The following is a 19,240-nucleotide window of genomic DNA, read 5'->3' as shown; positions in this document are numbered from 1 at the left end:
TCATAGATTATGTAGTGACAGCAACACTATACTAATATAACGAAATGGTAATTCAAAAACTCATTATGAATACCATGGATGCACACATAGTGCCGAAAGCACACAAAGTACTGGTACGAAAATGTAACATATGCTTTAAACAAATCGATCGATAACCATCATACATAAATTGTGTCAGAATGCACCTATGACTCTCAATGCATATACAATGGGCCTTTAAATCAAATTCGCAGATTAACCATTTATTTTGAAATATCGATAGTTGTTAAAATAATATAAAAGTTCATCCATCTATTTTAGGGCATTTCATACCCTAAAATTTAATCGTAAAAAATCATAAACTTTATGAAAATATTTCAAAATACGGTAAAACATTCTTCATAAAAATATTCGAGGTTGACTCATCGCAAGTCATCCTCATATCATATAAGTACATAATAAATATGCCTCACTATCGAAATCCAATTATTCTTGAACTTTTTCCTTGCTTTTCGCTTTGTTCGTATCAAGAGTTCGATCATGATCTACACAATCATCGATACAAAGTATATACAATTATAAAATACCATGTTAATATCCTTGCTAACATTTTAAAAATAATAATAATACTCAAAAGTGTTATTATTTTCAAATTCTTTTTAAAATTCATCTTAACTTTTCCTTTTTATTCATAATGGGCCCTTGTTATAAATTCCTCAATCCAAGCCCAATTAATCCCAATAAAATTCCATCATTTAATTTCCAGCTCAATACCTCAACAGTACCATAATTACCACTTAAGTCACTAACTTTCTCAATATTCATCATTTTGTACTTAAACTTTGCCAACTTTCCAAAATGGCTTAATTTCACAATCTAAATTCAATCTCAGCCCTCGTACAAAAATTTACAGTAATTTAAATCAATTATTGAGTAATTACACAATCATCCCATAACTTTTCAAAATTGCCAAATAGATCCTTCAACTTTTGAAAAATTACAAAATGACCCAAAATTTTTTATAAGGCTTGTAGATCCTTCCAAATATCGTTTCTAAGCCATGGGAAGTTTTCCACAATTTTTCCCAACATATTTCATCATGGACGAATGCTTTATGGGTATATTTCTCATTATTTTTGCTTGATTCAAGCATGAAACCAACCTCGATTCAACATTTCAAAACCTTTAAAATCAAACCCCTAACTTAATTTCATCAAAATACATCTTTCCCTTAAAGCTAGGGTTTGGCCAAATTCAAATAGGCTTATATAGACATGTACAAGTGATTTTAATCAACAATCATGCTTGTATATGATTCTACAACCTCAAAAAATCAAAATTCTCCATTAATTTCATAAACCCTAATATAAATACAAACCCTAGAATTTGGGATCTTTCAACACAAACCAAATTAGCAAGCAATAATGGTACCAAATGATACTGTTTTTCGAATTGAACAATTTTCTATTTCGCGGCATGATCCAAAATCGAAAGAAAATTGCTCAAAAATTGAAAAGAAAAATTTTCTTACCTTACGTCATGGGAGCACAAAATGAAGATGAAAATGGCCTAAATTTCATGAAATTTTCATATAATTTCATGTTAATTTAACCTTAATTTAAGCTTAAATGAATAAAATATTCATTTAATGAAAAATTCCCATTTTGTCATTAATGAAACTTGATAATTACCATCCAACCAAGCTACATCAACCTTATAATCTTTCAATAGTAAAATATGAACAAATTATTTTACCCTTTTCTAATTTAACCAAGCAACTTTTCAAAAATTATAATCTTGCCACTTTGATCCAACGATCCCAATTAAACATGGAAATAAATCTTCAAATCCAATGATCCATATTATTTTTCATCATTTTAACATGTGCAAATAATATTTTTAAGCCTAATTTATCATCCTTTAATTTTTCCTGAAATTTATGTTCGATCTAATTTATCGATTTCTTACCAGACTTTAACCCTTTCTAGTTTTGAACATAAATTCCAGATCAAGAATCTGATTTCAATAAAACCCCACTCTCAAGTGTAAACTACATATTTATGGAATAAAAATTATTTTGGGAAAATTACCACATATGTCCCTAAACTTTTCCCAATTTTATACTCTGGCCATAAACTTTCAAAACTTACATTTTTGTCACTAACCAAAATTTTGGGTATTACAGGGTTTCTCATTTCTCATATCTTATTCTTTATTTATTTTTTCTTCCTCCTCCATATCTAGGGCAAATTCAAGGTAAGTGTTTAGGGCTTCTTCCATGCTCCTCTAAAAAATCCATCCATAATCTTCCTACTTTCAACCTTATTCTAAGAATCTTTGGTTTGAGGAAAAAGTGTGAAAAATCAATCAAGTTCAAAAAGGAGAGTGCTTGATAGCAAAAAGAGGTTCATTTTGGGTTTCTAAATCAAGGTATTGTATTTATAATCCTTTGGAATATTAAGGTTTCATAAATCCATGGTTTTTGTTAAGATTTGATGATTTGAGCATTTTAGGATTCATCTTTGATTTCTCAACCAAATCACATTTTAGGTGTTAATAACATGTTTTAATGATGCCTAATGACCCTATATAACTTACTAAAACTTTAGAATAAGTTTAGAAACCAACCTATGTCGTTTGGAGTGATTTTTGAGTGATTCTCGAGTTTAAGCAAGTCATTCCCAAAAGATCGATTCCTTGGCCAAAGGGATCGATCCCAAAATTTCTGCCCAGTAAAAGATCAATCCCTCAGGAGAAAAGATCGATCCATTCTTTGTTTTGCTCGATGAAAAAGGATGGATTTGCATTAATTAAAGGTCCTAACTGTTGTTGAATGTTCTTTTGACCCGTTTAAGGTCCGTAAGATCTTAGGATGATCCGTAATAGTAAGACTTAGTCCTTAAGGGACATAAATGACCCAACATACCTAAAAACACTTGTAGGAGTATGTTACACCGGGTGTAACCATATTAAGTGTAATAAACTAGAGTATCTTCAATCGAGGACGTATACGGATGGTTGGGATTATATATCAATACATGAGATACCCGATGAGCGGTACGATAAACATGTCATATTTAGTATCGACCAAGAGCGTGGTGCTTCAAGAACGTCAGTGAACCAAAAATGGATAAGTCATCACACTACTTCAAGGGGTATTGAGAGAGTATGATAAGAGCTTTAGGAGTATTGTTACCCAGTAACAAGCCTGAGTCAAGTATCAGGCTAACCAATGGATCAGTCAGTGTACTGCAAAATACCCTATAAGTAATAATACCCCTCCCATAACGTCCTAGGCGAGAGGACGAGCGCGATAGTCTCAAGTGAATGGGATATGACCTCACTTGACTTTGATAAGTTCAGTAGCGAGTGATTGAGCTACTTCGCCTGCTGCAGTGTGGCATCAGTTGATGTGTGTTAAGGCGTAACTCAAGATGAGAGCCTTATAATAATAATGAGATAATAACATTAATTGTATGATAACCATAAAAGCCTTATGAGGTAAGATTTCATAAGACTTATTCCTTTGTGTGTCGCTCGGGAAATGATGAGGACACCCGAGTAACTTTAGCAGTAGGACAATCGTCTTTAGTGCATAGGATATTCAGATATATCCAAGTCAGTGCAAGATGCACTTTAGTCGCTAGTTGGACATGGTACTGATGCTATGTGACCCAGACACATTCCGAGTACTCAAGAGGAGTAGACTAGCCAGACAAGGTGTCGATGTTGTGTGACCCGAACCTAGCCTAAGGTATTGGGAGGTGTCAATGCTATGTGACCCGAACCTCGCCTAAGATACTTGGGAGATGCATATGCTATGTGACCCAGACCTCGCCTGAGATACTTGGGAGATGTTGATGATGTGTGACCCATGTCTACCCAAGGTACCTCTATTAAGCAAACAAAGATGTGAGTTTTGTGATGTTATGTGACCTAGAGCTATACCACGATGCTTACTTATTGTTAAGTGATAGTATCGACGTCTCTGTGATACCAGGTACCGTCATTGTGTTTGGCATGGTGATGCATTATAGAATGATAATGAGGTTAGAGACTTAGTACTTGTATACTCATAGCGGGGCCCTTAGCGAAAACTAAGGGAAGCATGAGGCGTAGATTTGAGAGATAGAACTAGAGGACCTTACGTAAATAGAATTGATTGGAATCATGCTTGTACCTATTGCTTAGTATTATGTCTTTAGCATGCTTGTGTTTGTAAAATTCATATGTTGCTTTAGATTAGCGATTATACTGCTAGGCTTTTTAATCTCAACCTTATAATGTTTTCTGTTGGCATTTTCGTATCTTGAGTAGTTCGTGGAGCATCGTCGCCGCATGACTTCTAGCATCTCTGATAGAGTATTGTACTATAGATTTAGCGAGCATGTGTATTCATAGAACCTTACTTATGTATTGGAGTTGTAAACTTAAGATGTATTATTTTGTTTAAATCACGTGTCACTGAGCTCCGATTTGTAAAATGTTTTATAATCATTATTTATGTTTTAATTATGATACCATTCAGTATGTTTGAAAGGAAAATGAACAGGTTTTAAAAATTAAGGGTTACCTCGGTAGCCCAATGTGACACTTTAGGCCCAATCGGGTTTCGGGTGTTACAATCACCGTTCAACATATTGTTCTTTGGAGTCCATACTTTTCTATCTTTGATATGACTTTTTATAGCTAAATTTGATAGTTAATAAACATACCTACAACTCTTGCAAGCCTATTAACATATATGATGACCTTAAGCCTAACAACATCCACCCTACAATCGGGATAGTTATATCCAGAGAAATAGGGTTTAGACTTTCTCTTAGCTATAACCTAGTTCACTCATCTTATTTCCCACACTATTTCTCTCCTCCAAGCTATCACAAAGATCTATCGAATGCAGTTTTCCACCTTGATTAAAAACTGCCAACAAATATACAACCAACTTATTCCCAATAAAAGATCAATTAAGTCTCAAATTAAAAATTTCAAGATTATTTTATCTAAATCATTCTAATATGACCCAAATCAATCCACAAAACTTAATTTCTTTGTTTCAAAAAGTAATAGCAAATATTTTATATTCTCATAATTATATTACTAAAAAATTACTATGATAAGTGACGTCGCCTAGTCGTTAACTTCCGTTAACTCATTAACGAAAGTATTATGTGGCAATTTAAAAATAAGAAACAAATCCTCACAAGTCAACAACGGTAAGTGATGTCAGAATAAAAGCTTATTAAAAAAATTCTATTTTAATACAACCTCAGCTAGAAAAAATTAAAATAATTCAATGGCCAAAGCTGCAAAAGTTATTTGATCTATATAAAACAACTAAGCTCTTAGAGACAATATTGGATATTGAAGAAAAACACCACCGTGGTCTTCTTCTCGCAAACGAGTTTGGATGCGAATAACTCCACAATGTGAATAGAATTAACTTACAATCGATTTCCATACTCATTAGTTATTACTAAATTATGTCCTGATGTTTTAATGGAGCTTAATATATGAAAATTAAAAACAAAAAAGAAAGCACCCACAAGCTTCATTTGCTTTTATCAAAACACAAAGTCCATTTTAACATCCGAAATCATCCATGGACCCAATCCTTCACTACTTTGTTCAATTTCTTACATGTAACAAATAATATATTATTCTTTCTTTCTTTTCAAATTTGTCATTAGCCATCACCAGGGACGGAGCTATTCATTAGCTTGGGGGCTACTGCCACCTAATTTTTTTATCATTGAAAATATATAGGGACAACTACCTATTTGGTCCTGTAATTTTTGATTTATTTTGATTTTACCCTTCTTATTTTTTATTATTAATTATATTTTACCCCCTCGAACTAGAATCTGGCTCCGTCCCTAGTCATCGCCATTTACCACCCAAAACCTTCTTTTTTTTCACTTTCCATCTATTTTACACTACAAATACCTTCGATTTTCATGACAGACCAAGAAAAAAAATGCCAAAAGAACGTAAGCACAAGTCACCAAAACAAAGCCATGGAGGAGGCGGGGGACACTCTTGTGACTTCTGCATTTTCATTTCCTCCTCTTATTAATTGTCATTGCACTTTCCTTATGGCTCATCTATCGTCCCCACAAGCCTCGTTTCATCGTCGTAAACGTCGTCATCTACCAACTCAACACCACCTCCCAACCTTTCAGTTCCACTTTCATGCAATTCACCATAGTCACACGAAACTCTGACATAAGAGTCTCCATCCTTTTACGACAAGTTGTAAGCTTATGTTTTGTACAAAAACCAACATATCACTCTCCCACTAGACTTACCGCTACTGTTCCACGAGACGAAGACCATGGTGGCGTTTTCTCCGATATTTGAGATTGTCTAAGAGCTTAGCTATTTTAAATGGATCACATAATTTTTGCAGTTATGCCTATTGAATCATTTAATTTTCTTTTAGCCGAGGTTGTATTAAAGAAGAGAAGAAGAAGAAGACGACGACGTAAGGTTATTGAAATTTTTTTATTTTTAATAAGTTTTTATTCTCACATCACTTACAATTAGTTATGTGAAATTGTTTATTAATTTAAATTATCACGTAATACTTCTATTAATAAATTAAAAGTTGAGGAACTTAAATTAAATAGATCAATAATATAAAAGTTGGCCATTTATTTTTACCAATGACCAAATCGATGACATCAAAAACAAAGGACTATTCGCAGTTTACCTATTATGTTATTCAAGCTTTTAGCTTAGACAGCCTCTTCCTTTCCTTCTTACACGGCTTTTGAACTATCACGAGTCAAACCTAAACCCAAAACAGGCAAAATACAAGAGGCGCCTCTACCTTACATCTCTTTTGCTTACTTTCCTTCGTTCTTTTTCCTGTTTTTTTACTCTGCATTTTACTAGAGTCCAAAGAGAAAAAAAAGGGGGGGGGGGAATTCAAAAATGGGAAAGAAGAAGACCCCCATAGAGGAAACCTCTGTAATCCGAATAACCAAGATACTTGAGAAGTTTAAGGACGCAGAAGATGAAGGTTTTCATTTTTTCTCCTTCAAATTTTCAATTTTGAACATAAACTGCATTGCAAAGATTTTCACTATGGAGTTTTAAGGGTTTGTTAATACTATAGCTTTTGAGTGTATTTTCTGGTTGTTTTCAAGGTATATACGATTGGTTGTTCACCTCTCTGACTTGTACTCTTCAAGATGGGGGAATATCTGCTAAAAAGGAACCCCATCAGAAACCTTGTTTGTCTCCTTTCTGATGAGTTACTAATACCGTCAATGTAACAATTTATTGCATGATTTTGTTCGCATTGGTAGGTGAAATTGCTTGACCCGGATTGTAAAGTAGAGGACTTCTTGCAAAAGACATTGGACCCTCCTGTTTCTGAAGCTGTACGTAATGCAGTTAGAGTGCTTCAAGATATTGGGGCATTTCCGCAAGATGAGGAACTGACGGAACTTGGAGAGAAGCTTGGTTATCTTCCTGTTCATCCATTGACATGCAAGATGCTTTTCTTTGCGATATTGATGAATTGCCTTGGTCCAGCTTTGACACTAGCATGTGCTTCAGACTTCAAGGATCCATTTGTCCTTCCCATGCGACCGAATGAAAGGCAGAAGGCTGCTGCTGCCAGGCATGAGCTTGCAGCACTGTATGGTGGCCAAAGTGATCAGCTGGCAATCATAGCTGCTTTCGAGTGCTGGAAGAATGCAAAAAGAAAGGGTCTAGAAGGACGTTTTTGTTCACAATACTTCGTCTCTTCAAGCACTATGAATTTGCTGTTTGGCATGCGGAAGCAGCTTCAGGGTGAACTAATACGGCACGGATTTATTCCTGATAATGTCTCTAGCTGTAGTCTAAATGCAAATAACCGTGGAATACTCCATGCGGTCCTTGTGGCTGGTTTGTATCCAATGGCTGGGAGGGTACTCCCACCAAAACTGAGTAAACGAATGATTATAGAGGCTGCCAATGGCTCTAAAGTTCGGTTAAACACTCGTTCAGTTAATTCAAAGTTATCACCCAAGCAATCAGATTATTTGATTATGTATGATGAAATAACCCGTGGGGATGGGGGTGTGTTCATAAGAAACTGTACTGTTATTGGACCACTTCCATTGTTATTTCTTGCTACAGAGATTGCAGTGGCTCCTATAAAAGGCAATGTTTATGGTGAAGATTATGGCGATGACGATGATGATGGAAGTGATGATGTTGATGCGTGCAATACTGATGGAGACATTTCTGCGGTTAGTAAGTCCAGTGGAAAAGAAGAAAAGGTCTTGTCCTCGCCCGATAATTCCGTTATGGTGGTTGTTGATCGGTGGCTATCATTCAAATCAACAGCACTTGATGTTGCTCAAATCTACTGCTTGAGAGAGCGATTATCGGAAGCTATCTTATTCATGGTAGGCACTCCATTGACTACACTCATAAGGGCTAAAATACACCTTGGTCACCTAACCCCTCGCCCTCCCCCCCCCCCCCAAACCCCCCAAAACACACACACCCCTTTTTTATCAACACTAGAATACTTTTTTACTCGTTCAGCCCTCAAATGTGTTCATTTTGCTTGTTCTTATATTTCAATGGACTTTTCAAGGTAAATCATCCAGGCAAAGTTCTTCCTCCTGCTCTTGGGGCATCTGTATATGCGATAGCTTGCATTCTATCTTACGATGGGTTATCAGGCATCCCAGAGCCAGCAGAATCTGTACATTCTCCGACTTCGAAGGTGCATTCTACTGATATCAATAAACATATGCCAGGGATGGAAGATGCGAGTCGTAGTCCGAGCAGGTTCCTTTTATCACTTGTGAAACGAAGCCCCTATGACCACATAGCTTTCCAGAAAGCTGCTAAGGTCCCTGAAGACGGGGATGTAACAAATGGAGATGAGCCCTTAAGTTGCAAGCAGCAGTCACCTGTAAGGCCAGTCAGAACGAGGGTAGATCAAGCTGCATCACAGGACCCTGTATAGGTTGCCTGTAGTACAGGTGCTTCTAAATTACAGAGCTCCGCCGGGGACGATTCTTGCAAGCGGCAACGAGGGAAGAGGTCTATGTCAAGGCAGTGAATGGTAAAACATATTTTGGAAACAAAGAGGGGGTAAATCGTGGATTATGCCCATAGTTTTGAGGGTTTTGCATTTTCATACAAGGCATCCTTTGTTGAGTCATTTTCTGAGTTACAAGCTGACGTATAAGTTGCATGAACTAGGGAAGGGAATATTACTACTAACCTTTGTCATCCCATCAGCTGTGTTATGTGAGACATTTTCTTTAGCCTGATTTATAATATATTTTAGTTATTCTTCTACTAAGTTAATGGAAAAGCTCTTTTCCATTCTTTTTATTATTAAAATTTTTAATTTGATGTTTAGGTTTTAAAATTTGCTCTTCCAAGATATTCGGCTGTTAACTTTTTTTAACGTTTAAAATTATACAAAATCTCCATAGTTTTTTTAAATAGAGTAAATTACTTGAATGAGCCTCAAATTTGCGTCAATTGATTATTGAGCTATTTAAATGGATTTGATATAACCACTGGCTGTTAAAAATTAACGTAGAGGTAATGTGGTAATTAACAGAAATTTATATAATTGTACAGTTGTTCCTCAGTATTTACATATTTTATTAATTTAGCCCTAATTTTAATTTAATATAAAAAATTAATCTTTCAATTAGAATGTGTCATGTGACAATTGATTATTGAGACAATTTTAATAGTGACATGTGTCAAAACTAATTAGAGAGTTTTTGTAATTAATTTTAATAATTTATTTAAATAAATTTTCTCACCAATCATTCACCACCTATTTTAAGGGAAAACACTACTCATGGAAAGTAATCCCAGGACCTTGGATCAAGGTTGAACATGCTTGAACCATTAAGTCAAACCCAAGTTATTTTTTTAGTTTGTCAAAACCTTTATTTATCTTATTTTAAATTTTATATAAACAAAAACTTATAATATTCTAATAAATAAATTATAGGATAAACTACTCGAATAATTATCTAAATAATATTCTAATAAATAAATTATTAGTTAATGCAAAGTTTAAAAATAAAAATGAATTTATTTTTTATATTTTTAAATTAAATTATTTTTTACAATTACTTTTAAATGAGTTTAAATTACATATTTAATTTTTTTACGGGTGCTTGTTATTCATTTGAAATTATTAGTTAATGTAACTTTTAAAAAATTCAAATGAATAAAAAAAATCTTAAAATCTTAATATATAATTTAAACTCATTTAAAAATATTTGTAAAAATTAATTTAATTTAAAAATATAAAAAAATTAAATTCATTTTTACAGTTAAACAATAATTTATTTATTAGAATATTATTCGCTTGGTCATTCAATAATTTATTCTATAATTTATTTTTTAGAATATTATAATTTCATTGTTTATATAAAATTTAAAACAAGATAGATAAAACTTTTGACAAACTAAAAACAAATATTGGGATTGGTTAAATGTTTTAGGCATGCTCACCCTTGATCCAAGGAATTGGGATCAATTCCCACAAGCAACACAATTTCTCTAATGCTTGGGTGTTACCACCTGATTGGTGGGAAATTTCACTTAAGATTGGTGGGAAATTTCACTTAATTAAAAAAAAACTCTTCAATCACGTTATGACATGCAATACTGTATAATTATATAAACCCTTTCGTTAAGTTTTAACGGTTAGAGGCTATATTGAATTCGTTTAAATAGTTCAATAGTCATATTAACATAAATCTAAAAATGATAATCATTTTGATACCAACCCCATACTTAATGATCATTCAAGTAGTTTACCCTTAAAAAAAATTAATGCAAAGCCTTTTGAAACTTCTCTCTCAAAATCTAACTTGGATTTTCAAACTCCTTTTAGTTTACTGATATGATTGGTAATAATTCTTATAATCATCGAGAATATTATATGAGTTTTATCCAATTTTTTCGAAATATGATTTGGTGTCTAAATTTTTTTTCATTAAAAATATTTGCCTAACATTTTCTACGTTATACTTTTAGGTGCTTGAACCGTAAGGACCGTTAAATTTAGTCGTTATTTGACAAGTGTCACACATATAAAATTTCAAAAATTATTTATTTAAAAAATTAATATTATAATTAAGAAACTAAAAAAAAACCCCTAAATCTTACATTTTTCATTGTCATTCGGCCATCATCAGTCTGTGGCCGTCATTGTTGACACCCACAATCGTTCGTATGATATACAACCGCCATCGTTGTGTCCTTCGTCGTGTTTTGAACAATACCTGAATGATGGTGACTGTTCGTCGTTGGAGGTAAGGCGACAAGAGGGAGAGTGATGATGAGGGGAAGATGATTTATTTTTTTAATTTTTTCTTTTTATTTTGAAAAAAAGAATACTTTTATTATTAAAAATTTTAAAATATAAAGGTAAGCGCTTAAAAATGTAACAGAGAAAACGTTAAACACCTAATTTTAGTGAAAATTTTTAGACACCAAATCATATTTTGAGATATAATTTGGACACATATTTTTGTATTAAACCTTATTTTAAAGAGTTATACAATTGTTAAATTTTTCTATTACAATTTATTGTAATTTTTTTTAACTTTATATTAACATGTTCAGTGACGGATGTATATTGATCTTAGGGTGGGCACATGCCCACACTGAATTTTCTTCTGTAAAATTCGAAGGTTTTTTCATTAATATATGTGTGCTCACCCTAAAATTCTGTGGTATCTATCCTGAAATTTTATCGTATAATTTTTTTATATTATTAATATATTTGTGCACCCTCCAAAAAAAATTTCTAGATCCTTCATTCAAGTTGTATTTTAAACTTTCTTACGATATAAAGTAAACTTTCGTACGATCTAATGATGTTGAAGAAGAGAATGTTTAAGTGATAGTACTTGAGAATAGATTTGTCACAACTAAGAATCATGCCTAACTCACATAAATTATCTATTTCACTATAAAATATAAATTTTTATTAAAATTTATGTAATTCATATAGTTAAAAAATAAAGGTGTCCACAGATAAGATCAATTAGAGATCAGGTTCTAAAAAAATTTTAGACGTGAGCATGATCCATGCACATTGCCCATTGTTATTTTAAAGTTTAAATATCTATTTGATATCTTAACTTCCCACACTCTTAACTTATTATTTAAAGATTTTATTATAATTTAAAATTTAAACTTTTATTGAATTAATTATTCTAATATTTTTAACACCGAGATACTTTAAGATTGTGGCAAATGTCAATAATAACATTAACGATGATGTAAAAGTTAAAAAAATATTCAAAATATATTGAAAACAGAAAATAATTTTTACCATAAAAATTTAGATATTAAACCTTAAAACAAGAAAGACGCCATCTTTTGTCTGGTTAACGTATCCGATTAAATTTTTACCATAAAAATTTAAATATTAACTCTCAAAGTCTTATGTTCATCTTGTAAGAAAAATAAACTAATACCAAAGAAACTCACAATGTAGCATCAATATGAGTAGTAGATTATGTGATAAAAATGTGGCAGCGGATGAATGATTGTTGCTATTGTTGAGGAATTAAACTTAGAAAGCTTTAAATTCGATGAAGAAAGCGGAAGGATTTGAATGAAAGAGGAATATGATGGAGTTGTGGAAGATGGATAATATAAGGTTTAGAGTTGCTGGAAAATCAAGAATAAAGATTAAGGAAATAAAGACTAAGATTATAGGTTAATAAAAAAAAGGAAGATGAACATAAAGTAAAGAATTGATAAAGATAGAATAACTTAGTCAAATTAGGGTTTATGGCCAAATCGTGGAGATGGTGGAGTAGATGATATTGATAATGAAGATGGATATGATGGAAATAGATGGATAATTATCTTATTGAACCCTCCTAGTCACAATGAAAAGGCAAAATCGATAAATGGCTCTAACCAACCCTCCTAATCACAATGAAGAGGGAAATCAGAGTGTGAAGATCTCTTTCACAAAGAACTTGAAAATAACTTAATTAAAAGAAGCTTAGAAGGCACAATTAATCAACACTTGCAAAGATAGACTCTCAATGTATGATATTCAAGAAAAGATGTGATTACAAAATTGAATGAAGCCTCCTTTATATATACATAGGGGAGGAGTTCTAAAAGCCCTAAATAGCTAATGGATACAAATAAAAGTAAACTAAACATGTTCTAATTCTAATTCCTAATAAATAATAATAAACTAAGAAGAATGTTTTAACTTGATATTAATTCCTAAAATAATAAATATAATCTTAAAAAGATAATACATCATCCTATATTAAATTATATTACAAATAATAAATAAAAATATTTAAAATTCGTAATATTTATAAAATCTCGTATTAAACCCGTATAGAAATTTCTGCATGCCCTATCTTCACTAAAATGAGTGTATCTTGAGTTTCCAATATCATATTGATGCAATTAAAGAACCGTTGGAAAGATAAGAGATAGTCGGTCGTAACTCTAGAAGACATGTCGACAAAATAATACCATGATTCCATTCAAAAAGTCATTGCAAGTCTTCTGCTATTCTGGTCTTCTTTTTCAAGGCTTGGTCATGTTGATAAATTAGAAGTTGTCGCAACTGTCTTTCAGTTGGGCCACAAAATTGGGTTTCGACTTAGGAAAATGTGGATTGGAGTCGCCACCGAACACTTTAAAACGAATTTAGGTGGGTCAGACACCATTTTACCTGATCTGCGTTGTACCAGAAACGTGTCGAGTTCGGGAGTCGGTTACGGTCAAGGAAGGATTAGCACCCTTGAACCACCCTTTCGGTACCACATAATTTTTAGTTGTCTTAAATTAAGAAAATTGTAATTTTAAATAAAAAGATAAAATTTGATCCTGATTACTTACCTTAGATTTATTTGAAAATATCCTTAAAAAATCGAGAAATATGTTAGATAAACAAGGTAATGAAAACAAATAAGATAAAGAGAATAAAATAAAAGGGAAAAAATAAAATAAATAAATAAGATAAGGAAAAAAATAGTATAGTAATAATTATATATAGTAATATTTGAAAAAGGAATATATATATATATATATATATATACATCAAAGTATTAATAAAATAAATAAGCTATATATATATACAACAAATATTTAAAAATAGAAAAGCTACCCTCTCACTTCACCGAAAGTGAGGGGCTTTATTCAGAAATAAGACAAAAAAGAGGAAAGTGGAAGAGACTTTAGTTAGAAATAAAACAAAAAAATGGGCCCTCTAAGTTAGTAGTATATAATATAATGTTTAATAATAATAATGATAAAGACACAAGATTTTAAAAAAAATATAATAATGAATAAAAAAATGAAAATAATAAAAAATAATATATATATATATATAAAGTTATAAGATATATTACGTAAATAAAGAAATAATCAAATAAAATAATTAAGAATATATATATATTAATAATAGGTATATAAATAAACTATTAAAGTATAAAAAATATATATAACTAGATAAAGATAATTAGAATATATATAGTAATAATAGACTTATAAGTAAAATATTAAAGAAATATATATATATATATATATATATATATAATAAAATATAGTAAAAAATCAATGAAAATAATTTAAAATATATATATACGTATAAAATAACATGAATAATAAAAATAAATAAATATCCATATAATAAATAAAGGGACTAATATAGATTTTTAAAAAGCTCTGCCCCTCCTTTAACCGAAAATCAAACCGGTTTTTCAAAATAAGTCTCGGGGAAGCGTAGATCTAAGAGAAAAGATATTGGTTTCCTTGTGTTCATTGACCCTTTCAAAGTAAAAACGGAAAAGAAGAAGTGAAACAAGCCACATGCAAGCGAGAATCGAAGCAATATAGGTAAAAATACCTCTTTTATTTCTCTGTTGAAAATTCCAAGCGAATCTTTGGGGCTTATTGCATATTTGGTTTGGGTATTTTTTGTGTGTGCGTAATCCCGTATGATAATCGCGTCCCCTGATGTGGTAATTACAAGGCTTATTTATAGTACTAAAAAACCCTATTTTAGACTAGTATTTGAGTCCTAATCCAACTCTATTTTAGACTAGTATTTGAGTCCTAATCCAACTCTTGTTTTTTTGTTACATGAAGACTCCTCGGTTGGTAGGACAAAATCTGGTGTCTTCAGCTGCCCCTCTTTGCTCATTATCGTGTAACGAAAATGGAGGAAAGATTACAAGACACAAATTTTGTCCATATCGAATATCCTATGTCGTAGAGTTGAAATCATTGTGAGGTTGAGTCAAAATTGGAAAATTCTGAGCATGAAATCCTTCGTCGTGAAGTTAAAAATGAGCTCAAAGCTTTTGACAAGTGGCCTCTGAATTATCTTCTGGCTCAAGATACTTCATCGTGAAGGTGGAACTTGACCAAAAGACTTTGGTGTTGTGATGTTACAGATGACCCCTTCATCGTGAAGTTGAGTCAATCCGTTGGGGTATGATACCCTTCGTTGTGAAGTTGTATATGTATATGGCCCCTTTGTCGTGAGGTTGAGCATGAGAATTGGATATCTTTGGTCGTGAAGTTGAAATCCAAGTAGGTTGTATTCTTCCGAGTCCAATATCCTCCACCGTGAAGTTGAAATTGGCTATGGAACTGGAAAATTGTTTGTTGACACCTAACCGCCCCTTCGCTGTAAATTTGAGCTTGTGCTGTCTTGAGTCTAATATCCTTCGATGTGAAGTTAAAATTGACCCTGAAATTGGGAAATTATTTATTGACAACCAACCGTCCCTTCGTTGTGAAGTTGAACTTGTGTCGTCTCGAGTCCAATATCCTTCACTGTGAAGTTGAAATTGGCTCTGAAATCGGGAAATTATTTGTTGACAACCAGCCGTCCCTTCATTGTGAAGTTGAACTTATGGTCTCGAGTCCAATATCCTTCGATGTGAAGTTGAAATTGACCCTAAAATTGGGAAATTATTTATTGACAACCAGTCGTCCCTTCGTTGTGAAGTTGAACTTGTGTCGTCTCGAGTCCAATATCCTTCGTTATTGGCTCTGAAATTGGGAGATTGTTTGTTGACAACCAGCCGTCCCTTCGTTGTGAAGTTGAACTTGTATTGTCTTGAGTCCAATATCCTTTGCTGTGAAGTTGAAATTGACTCTGAAATTGGGAAATTGTTTGTTGACAACCAGCCGTCCCTTCATTGTGAAGTTGAACTTGTGTTGTCCCCAGTCCAACATCCTTCGATGTGAAGTTGAAATTGGCTCTAAAATTGGGAAATTGTTTGTTGACAACCAGCCGTCCCTTCGTTGTGAAGTTGAACTTGTGTTGTCCCGAGTCCAATATCCTTCGCTGTGAAGTTGAAATTGGCTCTGAATGAAACTGAAAAGTGGTTTGTTGACAACCAACCATCCATTCGTTGTGAAGTTGAACTTGTGTTGTCTCGAGTGGCGCGATATCCACCATCGTGGAGTTGAAATCGTTGATGGCCCCTTCCTCGTGAAGTTGAGCTTTGACTTGAATATCCTTCGTCGTGAAGTTGAAATCCAATTATCATATGTTGTGGGTGGACACAATTCCCTTCACCGTGAAGTTGAAACCGTGGATGACCTCTTTATTGTGAAATTTGGCTTCGAGCTAGATATCCTTTGTCGTGAAGTTGAAATCTACTCTCGAGCAAATTGTGTCGTTTTGAGTTCAATATCCTTCGTCGCGAAGTTGAAATTGACTCTAGCTAAAATCTGAAAAAGTTATGCATATATGTGATGCTATGAATGCAATGCTCTTAGGTGTGCCTAAAATGCATATGCAACATATGTTATTTTGGGTTCTGGAGAGAAATATCGATCTCCGATTGCATGTCTGGAATCTGGACTCTGGAATCTTGAAGTTCTGATCCCTGATCTTTAATTCTTCAAATATTCAAATCTGATGTGGACATTGCTTCTCGACCATCTCAGGTATGTGCCTGAACAGAGTGTAACGGTTCAGATGATGCTTCAAGAGAAGTTGTCTTGAAAGAGATAGAATTCGTTTCAAGGGAAACGATCTCAAAGATATATGTTGTTTCATGAGAAACAGTCTCAAGGGAAAAATTTTGTTTCAAGGGAAATAAATTTGAAGATTTTGTGTTTCAAGAGTAATTGTCTCAAGGGAGACAAAATTTGTTTCAAGGGAAACTGTCTCAAGAGAGACAAAACTTAGTTCCAAAAGAAACTGTCTCAAAGACGACGAAATTGTTTTAAGAAAAACAATCTTGAGTGAAATAAATCTTCTTTCGAGTAAAACAGTCTCAAGTAAGACAAAGTCTGTTTAAGAAAAGCAATCTCAAGTGAGATAATCATCTGCATTAAATGAGATTGTCTCAAGCGAGACAAAATTTATATTGGAAATGTCGAATCTGAAGATGAATGTCAATATTTCAATCTGTCGAGTTGGTTGAAGTGTAGCTTCTTGCTGCTGAGTTAAGCAACCAACATCAATCTCTAAAGGTGCTTTTGAATCAAGTATCCTTCGTCTTGAAGTCGAAACTTGACTCTAAAAGCTGCAAAAATTATGTATGTGGAAAATGATAAATATGATGCTCTAAAATGTATGCATAAGATGCATGTAACATGACTTGGTTATGTTTTATCTCCTGAAAAAGGTCTGATAATTTGAATTAGGATGTTGAATCCCCAAAGATGCCCCAATATCCAAAAATGCCCCAATATTTGATGTTGAATCTTCAAAGATGCCCCAAATGTTCCTCATTTCTTGCTTCAGCATTGATTCTGAGCATGAGTTTTGTGTCTAAGAGTCACATGTCATTTACCAAGATCCACTCTAGAGAGACTTTCTTGTTTGAAAAAAATGTTTTTCTTTCTCTTTTATTTTCAAAGTTATGAAAATATCAATTAAAAGAGTTTTGAAAAATGTTTGATCCAAAGTTTTGAAAATATTATCACTTTCACGGTTTTACAATTGAGACAAATCATAAAACTAGAGTTCATCGGATATCAAAGAATTAATTATACTGTTAATCCTTCAATGAATTATAGCTATTTGACAAGTGCCAAGATCAAAGCTATTTTTGGGAAGTGGTTAAGTAAGGAAAGAATAAAAAAAAATCTCAGGTCATTATGTTTGGTCAAAGGTTTGGCATTTTTGTTCATTTGATGCTCAATGGTTTGATGGGGTAACTTACATGCTCCTCTACTGGAAGTGTTCTCTGACTCCCAGCTTTCATGGTCACACTCGGATTGTGCGATGCCTTATCAAGAAATTTGTGTGATTGCCTCAGTTGCATAATTTTTATATTCGAGCCGCCTTTTCATGTTTTCAACTCGAACCCTCCTTTGGTTTCAAGACGTTATTCAGGATTTACGTCTTGAACCCCCTTTGTCATTTTTCTCTATCATGCATTAATTACATTATTTTTTGCAAATTAATCCTGATGGGCGGGATGAAATCTGAAGATAGTCTCTTCTGTTTAGAAATCCATGTATGATTAGAAGGGACTTTTAAGGCACGTAATGTAGGTCAGGGCTAATGGTTATGAAAGAAAAGGATAAATAGGCCCAAATAAGTGTTTTAGGGTATTGAACCAAGGATCAATTCATTCTGATGCCCTCGATCTTGTCTTGCTCAAAATGTATCTTTCTCCTGATGCTCTATGATCTTCGAGTGAAGTGATTCAGTGATTCAAGAATGATTGTGCTTGATCAATCTCATAGTTTGAAGCTTGATGTGCCATTTGTCTTTAGGGAATCTTTTCATGTGCTTTTTGTCCCTTTTCCTTTTGATTTTTTCTTCTTTTCTTTTTTGTTCTTGTTTTTTTCTTTTTTGCTTCTTTTCTTTTTTGTTCTTGATTGGATCTTCGCACTTGGTATTTGACCAACATTTTGGTATTTCCTTTGGATTGATGTCTTCACTCATGTGAGTAGATTTCTTCCACCTTGCCCCCCAGTGTGGAGGGTGATCCTTGGTTAGGGTTGAATCAGAAGAAAAATACTATAGGATCAAAAGGTGACACAAGAGATATATTTTTTCTCCTGTTGTGAAGGGATAAAGAAAGAAATCCGTTCATCATTTCATACATGGAAGTCCTCACAGAAGAGGTATCCCCAGAGGGATAGATTTTCAGGATTAATGAAAATAGTGTAATTAATACATGATAGAATTATTTCGGATGAATTCTTCTTCTTTTTCCCCCAGATGTCTTAATGTTCAAGCTCCCTGCGAGATGCCCCAAGTTATGTCTTAGAAGAATGCTCATGTTCAAATGAACAA

The 19,240-nt window shown here is 33.1% G+C and overlaps 1 protein-coding gene across 1 annotated transcript; it reads left to right on the top strand.

Annotated features, from left to right (window-relative positions):
- The first annotated feature begins 6,915 nt into the window (after positions 1–6,915).
- Positions 6,916–9,247, top strand: LOC120195675 (DExH-box ATP-dependent RNA helicase DExH6-like). The gene is made up of 4 exons (XM_039197620.1): positions 6,916–7,003; positions 7,100–7,143; positions 7,293–8,384; positions 8,579–9,247. Exons 1-4 carry the CDS (start codon positions 6,916–6,918, stop codon positions 8,954–8,956), a joined length of 1,602 nt encoding a protein of 533 aa, XP_039053551.1. The 3' UTR covers positions 8,957–9,247.
- Positions 9,248–19,240: the final 9,993 nt, after the last annotated feature.

This window comes from Hibiscus syriacus, unplaced genomic scaffold (genome assembly GCF_006381635.1).
Source record: "Hibiscus syriacus cultivar Baekdansim isolate YM2019G1 unplaced genomic scaffold, ASM638163v2 tig00117017_pilon, whole genome shotgun sequence".
NCBI classification, from domain to species: domain Eukaryota; kingdom Viridiplantae; phylum Streptophyta; class Magnoliopsida; order Malvales; family Malvaceae; genus Hibiscus; species Hibiscus syriacus.
The sequence above is the reverse complement of the archived record's forward strand: the minus strand, read 5'-3'. Positions and strand labels throughout refer to the sequence as shown.

Coding starts and splice junctions, on each gene's coding strand:
- LOC120195675 (XM_039197620.1), top strand. CDS start 6,916: ATGGGAAAGAAGAAGACCCCCATAGAGGAAACCTCTGTAATCCGAATA. Junction 7,144..7,292: donor TTTCAAGGTATATACGATTG/GTTGTTCACCTC, acceptor TCGCATTGGTAG/GTGAAATTGCTTGACCCGGA. Junction 8,385..8,578: donor CGGAAGCTATCTTATTCATG/GTAGGCACTCCA, acceptor GGACTTTTCAAG/GTAAATCATCCAGGCAAAGT.